Source organism: Girardinichthys multiradiatus, chromosome 12 (assembly GCF_021462225.1).
Source record: "Girardinichthys multiradiatus isolate DD_20200921_A chromosome 12, DD_fGirMul_XY1, whole genome shotgun sequence".
Classification (NCBI taxonomy): domain Eukaryota; kingdom Metazoa; phylum Chordata; class Actinopteri; order Cyprinodontiformes; family Goodeidae; genus Girardinichthys; species Girardinichthys multiradiatus.
In genome coordinates, this window is record NC_061805.1 from 9,638,345 (window position 1) to 9,649,472 (window position 11,128).

General features: G+C 40.1%; 1 protein-coding gene across 4 annotated transcripts in view; it reads left to right on the plus strand.

The window, feature by feature from the left end:
• sema4c (sema domain, immunoglobulin domain (Ig), transmembrane domain (TM) and short cytoplasmic domain, (semaphorin) 4C) overlaps positions 1-8,381 on the plus strand; it is a 132,454-nt gene extending 124,073 nt beyond the window's left edge. For all 4 annotated transcript variants that reach the window (XM_047381904.1, XM_047381903.1, XM_047381905.1 and 1 more), the window contains 4 exons: positions 586-743; positions 1,089-1,180; positions 1,426-3,975; positions 7,156-8,381. In XM_047381904.1, the coding sequence (XP_047237860.1) occupies positions 586-743; positions 1,089-1,180; positions 1,426-2,327 (1,152 nt within the window). In that variant the 3' untranslated portion in view covers positions 2,328-3,975; positions 7,156-8,381. The remainder of the gene's footprint in view (positions 1-585; positions 744-1,088; positions 1,181-1,425; positions 3,976-7,155) is intronic.
• The last annotated feature ends 2,747 nt before the right edge of the window (positions 8,382-11,128 follow it).

Sequence of the window (11,128 nt, forward strand, 5' to 3'; positions counted from 1 at the left end):
TGTATATTTCATCCTTATTCTTCTGTCAGTGTTGATCTGTTAATACCCGTTTTGCCTGATGCATACGATTATAGATCAGCTGACAACAGACTTGCTGTTTTCAGATCGGGTCTCACCTCATAAACCCAAAACTCCCTGTTATAATTAGAGTAATTACATAACTTTAACACAGTGGGAAACTGAACCTCTGGCACTTCAACTGAGCCTGCATGCACAGGTCTCTCTACAGCAGCCCGTCCGCTAATCGATGGGCTTTGGTCAGGGTGTTCTCAGCGCTAAAGCCTACTGCTTATCTCATTAACGCGGGCTTAGCCACGGGCAGACATATTTTATAAAGGCTTTTACGAAAAGGCCGCAAACCAGATTGGATTGGAAGAGGGTCGAAGGGTGTGTGTTATTGTAATTGAGAGTGATTATCCCATTATCTCCTCTAACCCATTACTCTGTCACTCTCCCTTACTCTCTTTCTGTTTATCGTTCCTCTTCTTTCTTATCTCTCCCTCTGGATTCTGTCTACCACTTGATGCCCCGGCTCTGTTCTTTGTCCTCATCTTTTCTTGCTTCTTTCTCTCCGTTTCTTTGTAGAAGTACTTGTACATCGGATCTCGTTCTGAGGTTCTCCAGCTGCCCTTGGCCAACTGCAGCCGCTATCAGTCTCAGCCAGACTGTCTGCTCGCCAGAGACCCCTACTGCGCTTGGGACAACGAGGGCAGGGCCTGCGTCCGCATCGACCTCCACCGAGGGTGAGACAAGTACCTGTGTGCGGCTGTTTGCTCGATCCATGCTTGATGAGTCTTGCAATTGCTATCTTAAGGGACAGACGTCTGTAACAGACTTTAAACCTAAATTTAAAGGTCACCAGGTCACATTCTTATTTACAGGGATTTGTTAAAGTCTGTTGTTTTGTATCATTTTATGTCTTTCAAATTCATTGATGTACAGTACTTTGTGTCGGTGCTTAACATAACATTTTTACAACATATATTGACGTTTGTGGTTTTAAAGTGACAGAACTTTTCAAGAAAATGTCATTTCACTTCTCTCTCCTTGAAAATCTATATTTTCTACTTGTTTCCTTTTGATTCCAGGTCCACCTCCTCCCTCTCCCAGGACCTGATGCTGGAGAGGTTCAGCCGTGGAAAAGCCAAGTTTGATAAGCCTGTCTCCATCCCTAGTCCTGGTAAGAGATACACCTCACTAGTGCCCCCTTGTGAGGTTAACTGTCAATGCAGAACAGAGTTAGCTGAAAGATAGAAAATGGACTTCATTTTGGCGAATACATCAGGGTTAAACTGAATACATTAAAATTAAGCAGAAGAAAGCTGCCAAAGCAAACAGTGGTTTATGGATTTATTGTGGATGAACTGTAACTCAAACTCCTGTCTTCTCTTTTCTACACCCTCCAACCCCTTTATTCCACTGCAGAGCATTCCCGACTTAGAAATGTAACAGTGGTCGTGGGGTCTGACATGGTGCTGCCTTGCCAGCTTGTCTCCAACTTGGCCCAGCCTTTCTGGGTGGTCAATGACCGCGAGCTCCAGCTGGGTGATCCCGAAGCAGGAGGACCTCGATTCGATCGAACCCTCAAAGCCCTCATCATCCCAGAAGCAGGCCAGATGCAAGCAGGGCGCTATATCTGCTACTCTGAAGAGCAGGGAGTCAAGTTTCAGACTGAGCGCTACCAGGTTGCTGTCGTTGCCAGTGCCCCAGTGTTCATGGAAGCTCGGGCCCCAGACAGCAGCATGGGACTCTTCTGGGTGCTGGTCATCACTCTGGGAGCGGCATGCCTTCTCCTCCTAATAGCAGCTCTGTACCTGCGCAGGAGGCTGAAGCTGGCGTTAGGGAAGGGAGCCGACATGAAGCCTCTGGAGAGCACCCTAGTCTACCCCATCACCCTGCCCAAGGAACCGCCCACCTTCGTGCCCAGCAAGATGCCGAGCGATGAAGACAGGTTTTGGGAGACGGGCGCCAACTACTACTACTCAGACGGCTCACTGAAGATCGTTCCCGGCCACGCCCTGGGCCCCAGCAGCGTCAGCAGCACGGCGTCACCCAGCACCATTCCCGGCCAGCCCATCCACTCCCCAAGCCGGCTCAGCCTCACCAACATCCGAGGCTCTGGTAGCAATGGCTACATCCGCCTCAACCTGAGCACAGCGGGGGAGGAGAGGGCTAGCGGGGCCGGTGTTGGGGGCGGTGCGCTGGGAGGGTTGGGCGTGGGTATGGGCGGGAACGACTACTCCAGTCCTTTCAAAGAGGAGCTGAGACGCACTCTGCAGCAGAGAAGCGTCCTTCCCGACGCCAACCCAGAGGAGTCGTCCGTCTAGGCCTTTCCTCCTCTGTTTTTATTCCCTGAGGTGGAACAAGAATCCAACCAAACTACCTCCCTCTTTCTGAGGATGCCTGTTCTCCCTGTCTTTTAGTGACATGCTGTCCACTTCCATGCTCTCTGTCTCACTCTGCCAATGCCTGTTTGGCTCTCTGTAGACTTCTATTAGCACACAGCATGTTCAGCACACACACTCATATACCGTGTTTGCCAACAGTTGCTCTGTTTCGGACAAAATAGAGTCTTGGTTGTGACAGTCTCTGCTTCCGTTGTGCAACTGCCACTCATGTACATTTTGTATTTAAAAAAAAAAAAAGGTTAGCGCAGAAGAGACCACCTCAAGCATGGAGCCCCAACAATTGTTTTCTCTCAGATGGGCACAGCTCCTTCTTTTACTATGAGCTCAGCCCCCGTACTGGGACCGTTTAACAACAAGGGCGACTAACTGGAAATATGGTTTTCTGTTTTTGTGTTCCTTTAGACTTTTTCTGCTTACTGCACTTACAAATCTGGAAGCCTGTCTTCCGTCTTTTTTGTACTTGTGAGCCTGGAGTGAGAGAGCGATAAAAAAAAAAAGAGACTAATTATTCTCCAAGCAAGACGACAATCATGTCCCTGTGGCAGGAGCTCTGTGGGGCAGAAAGGAGACAAAAAGAGAGGAAATTAGACAGAAAATGAAGTGAATTAAAAGGGGAAGACATAAGGAGTGAGTTTCTAAATGAAGGAAAATCTCTCAAAACTATTCTGCTCATTTTTTATTTTTTTCCTCCTGTCACATTTACTGCTGGAGGACTCCTTCGATTTCTTCCACTTTCATTTGATGTGATGCTTGGTTTGAATCAAGACATTTCTTGTCGTTTTTTTGTTGTTGTTTTGTTTGACTTATGGACCATAGCAGTGTTCAAACGGTTTGTTACTGACTAATGGGTTACCTCTGTGAAAGACAGAGTGAGGGCGACCTGCTTAACATTACATTACTCCTCGCTCTGTCCTGCATGGTGACCGTCACATCTACTCTGCTCCAAGAACTCTCCATGTGACATTTATTGGAGTCACATTGTAACAGATGGGTGTCTTGATTTGGACTTTTTGAACTCTCATTACTGTCTTTTGAAAAGAAAGAAAACAGAACAAGGCCTCGTGCGTTCAGCTTTTAGCAGCAGAACAATAGTCGCAGAGTTCATTGCTAATTAAAGCTGACATGAAGACATTCAGCACAGAGAATGTAGTTGAACCCTTATTGTTGTGACGGCTGTGATGTCTCAGTAAGTGCTTTATTGTTTTTTTCAAATGTGTTTGATGAGGATGGTAACTTGCACTGCCAAGAAGGAAACTACCACTCCAACACGTACACACTCACATAAACACACATGTTCAGATTTTTATGGATCGCAGCCATCCAGGACTACAGAGCGAATGTGAAGCCCCCTCAGAACCCACGGAACCAGATCCCACCCCTATACCGAAGCCTAGAGACTGATCCAGGGCTACTGTGGACCGATGCAGTGGAAGAACACTGAAACACACATCTACACAACAAGAACTCACGCAGTTTTACTGGAAGAATGGACCGACAGACAGACTGATTGCTGCCATGCTGATAAACTACTGGCCCCAAGCGGAAAGATGACATGGAGCAGTGAAAGGTATTTTCTACTGTCTTTCAAAAAAAGATTTTGAGTACAATAAGAATTTCATGAATAAATTATGCAACATGGGCTTATTGGCAGCTTTTGTCAGTTTAGATGTCTTGTAGTTGTTCCATTTTCTTTCCATTTTCAAGTGGTGCATAAAAAATAAGCTTGCTATATTGTTTTATAACCAAACCATCTCCCAACTTTCTCCCTGACATGTCTGCTGTGTTCCATGGTCTTCATGATGCTGTTCGATCACTAATGTTCTCTAACAAACCTCTGAGGCCTTCACAGAACAGCTGGATTTATACTTAGATTAAATTACACACATGTTGGCTCTGTTAGGTGACTGCAGAAGACAGTTACTTACTCTGGATTTTATTTAGAATCAGAATCAGAAAAGCTTTATTGCCAAGTACGTTTTTGCACATACAAGGAATTTGTTTTGGCGTAGTCGGTGCAATACAGTACAAATTAAACAGTATAAACATATCTACAATATAATATAAATATATGTGCAGAGTTTTAAGTGAGTGAGAGTAAATGTAGAACAGTATAGGATGCAAGAGCAATACAACAGTGCAGGTGATCATTGTGCAAGTATGGCAGTGCAAGTAAAGCAGGAGTCCAAGCTGAGCGTTAATGTAAAGCATAGAGTTACAGGTTACATGTGTCCTGTCAGCAAAAAAAGGGGGGGTGTGGGGGAAAGGGAGAATGTCAAGGTGGTTTCCGGGCTTTGTTAACCAGGCTGGTGGCAGATGGGAAAAAACTGTTCTTGTGGCGTGAGGATGGACCGCAGCCTCCTGCGATCCATCCGGGTTATTGTAAAGGAGGCTGAATAAAAAATTTTTAGTTAAGCTAATTGTATCCAGTTACTAGCTTCATCCATGTTAAACAGGCATGAAGAGCTAGTGTCTGTCTTCTTTGCTCCTTAAAGGCACTGAAAAAATTTATTATTCTGAATAAAGAACCGAGAAGATGAACCAGTGGAAATCTCTTCTGCCATTATTGCTTTGATACAAATACTGTTACATCATATTAAGAATAGTCCTGTAGCCTTGTGGCAGAACTGGAAAGAACTGATTTATTTTTGAGTAGGTTGGAAGCAGAAAAAACTTTATGAAAGAGAGTGAAATGATGGAAAAAACACTTTAAAATCCTATTCTGATACCTCTATTTTCTTATGAACATTTGTGAATACACATTGCTCATTGTCAGCGACTTTCTGCTAGGTTGAGGTTGTTGACTTGAGACACTGGTGACTTTATTTCTGAAGGACCCTGTCCGTCCCTATGAATGACCCTTTACACCATGTGCCTACTTCTTTAAAACTGAGTAGCAATGCTAAAGTGAAATTTGTTACAGACGTTCATGGTGATCCTTAATATTCAGTTCAGTTTGTTTTCTAGTTTCTTTAGTAATCATAGCATTCCCATCAGCCCTAATTGTACTATGTGCTCAGCAAGTAGTAGCATCCATGGGTCAGAAAACCTAATGACAACACATTAGCTTGTGATGCTAAGTTTCACTCCACCTGCCTTAGAAGTTAGAACTCAGGGAGATGGGAAATTGATTCAAGAAAAGTAAACTGTGAATAGGTGCAAATCACAAGATCATCAGGACCAGAACTCTTTAGCTTTTAGTCAAGACTAATAGCATACTTGTTTACTAGCAAAACAAATTGGGCAAATTTGGTTGTATTTTTAAAATAAAATCATTATAGCAACGTGTTTACTGGCTGAAGGACAGTGATATGTGTTCAATTAATATTAGAATCCCAAAACAGACAGAAATCTATAAACAGTTCTAGTATCACTACTTTTTTGTGAGACAGCCACATAAAATTTTTAGGTCTGAGTTGATCTGACTTCCCCGAGTTTCCAGGCTAGAAAACTGACTTTGGGCGACATTCCAAGTTCTTAACTGGGATCTGTGAAATTCCAAGCTTAAACTAACTTTCCATTAGCATCATCAATATAGCTAAACATGCTAGCATGTCTGCATTTGTATTCAATAGACCCAAGAATAATGATGCATTCTGTTTGGACAAAGAAGTCGGACTCTGAGTTCCCCATCGAAAATACCAAAAGGCTTTATATTAACACCTGACATTAAAATTCTAACCTGTAAAGTCTGAGGTCTCTAAGTTCTATATCCTAAATGGCTCCTATGATTACAAGACCTTGTTGAAGTTGCAGCTCTAAAGTATTTATTAGCATATCTGACAGTTTGTATCGTATTAAACCAGTGGCACACACATTGCTGCACAACCTATATTCAGTAATATATGTCTTTAGTGTTTAAATACATAAAATGGATTGAAATACTTCATTATATGCTCATATTGTTAGCACTGTGACAGTTAACTTATCCCACTGGTTTTGTGATCTACTCGCCCACATCCTTGCCAAAGCTCTGCTAATGATTTAGGAACAAAGTCTTGCATATAAGCTCCAGCACTATTCGACCCGTCTTTCTCACTTTAATGATTTCCATGTGCATTAGATAAAGGCCTTGAGGAGCAGGTGCATCTGGCAATATGATAGATAAAAGGGCCTGCATACAGCTTGAAGTGAACAAATTGAAAACTGCATTGAAAAGAAAACACTTCATTCTGATAAGCATCAAAACATATTGACTCAGGGAACCCTTTTGCTGAATCCACCCTATATAATATTAACAGTATTCTTTTGCCAACCTAAAAAACATGGAAAGTTTGTTTACCGAAAATATAATGATGTAGATGTACCTAAAGTGACTTTAAAGTATTCATAATCATGAACTTTTTTACATTTTTTAACACTTTTCAACCACAAACTGAAATATATATTGTATTTACATTTTAAGTACATAATTGTGAAGTGGAAGGGAAATGATACAAGTTTTTTGAAAATTCTTCTCAAATAAAAATCATTAAGTGAACTGTGCATTGTATCCAGCCCCCTTTAAAATACCCTAATACCCCTAAATAAAGTCCAGTGCAGCCAATGGTCTTCATAAGAGGGCTAATTAGTGAAATTTAAACTCAGTATACATGTAGATACAGCTGCTCTGTGAAGACTTAATATGAACATGTTCAATGGGTGTGAATACTTTTGCAAGAAACTGTCTATATAACCATTTTTCTCTACATTTAAGCACAGGAATATACATTTTTGCTGTTATTAACTTCATAAATGTGCTTCCTTGCAGTGTATTTTTCATCGTGTATTTTGTGGATGTGCCTGTGGAGACCAGAGGAACCCATGAAGGAACTGCAAATTAAAGTACCTTCTGTTGTTCCCACTGTGTACTGTGTTCAGTGGAAAAAAATAGCTGAAGAAAATCAAAAGAACCCTACGACTGAGGAGGTCGTCATCCATCAGCACTTCCTCCTACTGTTGCATGATCTTCTCTGCAAGTGGACTGCTCTTTGATATGATCATCCCTGTACAAAAATGAAACATTTCAATCCCTTTTGGACTTTTTCCAGGCTCTAATGTTGTGCAACACTAAAGATCTGTTGAAAGGAAGAAAAAAAAGAAATCTGATTTTATGCTTCAAGAGTTGTACAGTAAATTCATGGCTGTAATTCAACACGTTAACTTTCTCTGTGCCTCTTCGCCTTTCTGAAAAAAAGCCAAAGTAGACTGCAGTTGCTTTTGTTCCTGTTGACGTTCCTAAATAAATTTTATTTGATTCCAGATCGATATTTAAGTCTCAGCAATCCGTCCCCTTTGCTACACTGAGCTGATGTCAGCAGCTTTCCTGCATTTTTTATCTGCGGCTAAACTTCAAGCAAAAGGCAAAACGTGTCTGAAACTGAGGAAGCTACTGTTTGTTTCCTGTTTACATGTCAGTGCTGATCTCCTGGGCCGATATATTTTTTTAATCTCCCCTACATTAAGAAAGGCTGAAATTAGAAAGCGTTTTCAGCCCCTGAAAGCCAAATACTGTACAAAGATTCTGATTCGAAGCAAATCAGAGACAAACTGCTCACTTCATTTTTAACCTCTTGAGGCAGAAAGCTAAAAAACAAATTAGCTCTTTACACTGGTACTTGGTTGTGTCTTAATATTTCTCCTTTTTACAATCAGGCTTGTTATTTTCACTCTGTAATGTTGAAAAATTTAAAAGACAAAGGAAAACTGGTCTAAAGCTTGAAAAACATGCATGTGTAACGTTCTTAATGTGCATTTTCTCGGCTCTCAAGCCCTTGAATATTTTCTCCCATAATGCTTTAGGTTCTGCTGTGTTCTTGCATTATTATTTGGATTATTTTGGCCCATTTTTTTTGCCTGTTATTGTTTTGTTTGTTTTTAAAATATCTTAAGTAACTTATTTCACTTGTACAAACTTGTCAATATTTATTATCATTGTACATATGTCCTTATTTTTTATATGTGTATATAAATGCACAAATAAAAAAAACAGACATACTCTGAGTTTGAGTGTCTATTATGAAGAGAGTTACTCTTTTATGACTAACAATCATTTTACCACTAAAAACAGGTTACCTTTGGGTAAGACCTTCATTGCTGTTATTCAGTTAGTATATGAACAAGCTGTTGGTAAAAAGAGTCTGAACTGAAAGAAAAGTAACAGCTACCTAATTGAAAAGGTTAAGATAAATGTGTATTACCTTTAAATAAGAGGTAGATAGGTGGAACAGTAAAGCTGTAACAAGTACAGGTACTGAAGGTGGATGACTTTAAACTCCAAGGACCCACCACCCAAAGCAACAAGGAAGTGCACAACGATATGTAGAAGAGTGTGCCAAGAATGAAAAGTACAGTTATCAAAATGGTGGAGTGACCTGCTAGAATGTATTGTTTGGAGACAGTGGGAGTGACAGAGAGACAGGAGGCAGGGCTAAAAGTAATATTCTCATTCAATGTGATTTAAATGGACAGGATTTGGAATGAGTACACCAAAGAGACAGGTTGAGACTTTTGGACAAAGTTAGAGAGGTAAATCTGAAATGGTTTGGACATATGTAGAGGAGAGATAGTGGATGTCTTGGATAAAGGATGTTGAATATAGAGCTTCCAGGGAGAAGGAAAAGAGAACAGGGAGAAGTTTTATGTTAGTGAAGAAGGGTTGGTGTGACAGAGGAAGATGCTGGGGACAGATTGAGAGGCAGATAATCTACTGTGGCGACTGCTTAAAGAAGCAGATAACTGCTTTTAGACAGTACTAAATCTCTGAAGGTGATTTTTAGTTTTTCCCATTTTACATAGTCTGAGGCCTGAATGAAATACGTGTACTGGGCCTATACCCACCAAACCAGAGGCAAGTGTTAAATCTGGAGACCGAGAATGAAACAAAAATGTTACATATATGGGTTCTGTGATTCAGTGGACGGACTGTAAGACAAAAGCTGTTGATTTGGCCTACAAGAGCAGCGCTTTCAGAGGGGGAAAACTAATAATGCATTTCACCCTGAAAACAACATCCCATTATACAATATGATGGTAGCAGCATCATGCTGTGGGGATAGTTTTCTTCAGCAGGGATAAAGAAGCTGGTCAGAATTGATGAGAAGATGGATGGAAATAAATACAAGACTAGGATGGAGGTACACCTTTCAGCATGACAGCAACCATAAACATATAGCCACAGTAACAATGGAAAGGTTTAGAGCTATAAATCATTTTTATGGGTTGAAATTGTCTAATCAAACCTTTTACTTTACACAAATTGTGAATCTGTGACAGGACTTAACAACTGGTGTTCGCATATGCTCTCCATACATTCTAAGCTTGAGCTATTTTGCTACCAAGAATGAGCAAGAATTTCAGTCTCTAGATGCACAAAGTTGGTAATGACAAACCCCAAAGGACTTGCCACTGTAATCTCGGCAAAAGGAAGTTTTACAGAGTACTGACTCATTGCGGCTAAATACAGCTGCATGCTACTCTACAGATTTTTAGTTGTAAAGCATTTAGAAAACAATGTGTGATTTTCCCTTCCATTTCAGAATGATGCACTACATTTGTCAATCAATCATAAAATCTAAAACAAATACAAATTTAATGGTTCTGAATATTTTCCCAAGACAACTTACATAAAGTGACAAAAAACAATAAACAGAGAGGACCAAATTAAATACTTTTTTATCTGTTTTAAAATAAACTAATTCAGAATTTCAAAAGTTTAGTTAGCACAGATGGAGCAAGATGATTTGAGATCAGAATTATTTCCTGACCGGAATGTAAAGGTTGGGAACTCCTTACATTAAATTCGACTTTTCTTATTGTCTGTTATCCTCAGTTTTAATATCAGCCAATCTGTCTTTACCTAACTTAAAGTAAAAAGGGAAATGTACTTAATATAGGCAATTAATAAACCAACAAAACTCCAATTTCATATTTTTAAACAACAGATGATTGTCAAAAAAAAAAACATTTTAAATTGTATTTTCCAGCTTGGTCTCATATGGTGTTATTTAATTTCTTATTGTTCCTCAATAAGAGTCAGCTTTCTATTCACTTGGCTGGTGCCAACACAGCAAGGCACATGTTTCATGTGGTCAAAGTCCCAGCTGTGGAGAGAGGCTCACTGCTACATCTGATCTCAGTGTACTCAGCTGCAGAACAGACTCTGAAACCTCACAAAAGGAGGAGCTTTGAGTGTGTTCCAGATTGTTTGCGTGGTTATAGGGTTTACAGAGATTTCCAACAGTGCACGCTACAGTTAACATGTCTGTTTGGGCTTACAGTTTGGGGGGCTTACAGCACTTCCTTTGAATTGTTATTATATATATTAGATAAAGCATACAATAAAATTGTAATTACTTCTAAAATTCATTAATAATTTATTTCCTTTTTTTTTTTTTTGCATCAATTAAAACCTAAGTAATGGTTGTAGCCTGTAGCCTATCCCTGTGGTGTGAACCAAATTTCACATAACAAAGAACAAGAATAATAAATACTATTTGTGTAGCTTCCTAAATGCTAATGCTGATTCTGCTGATCACTTTTTTCTTTATCTTTATTCATTCAAAGGCATTGTACAAAGAACAAGACCCATGACATTTAGTCACTGCAAGGATTGTGCAGAGTGGAACAACAATAATTTAGCAACAACAAAAAGAGAAACAATTATTTAATTTCCCTTTGGGATGAATAAAGAATAAAGCAGTATAATTTAAATTCGTTATAGAATGTATTAAAGATTGGGGGGA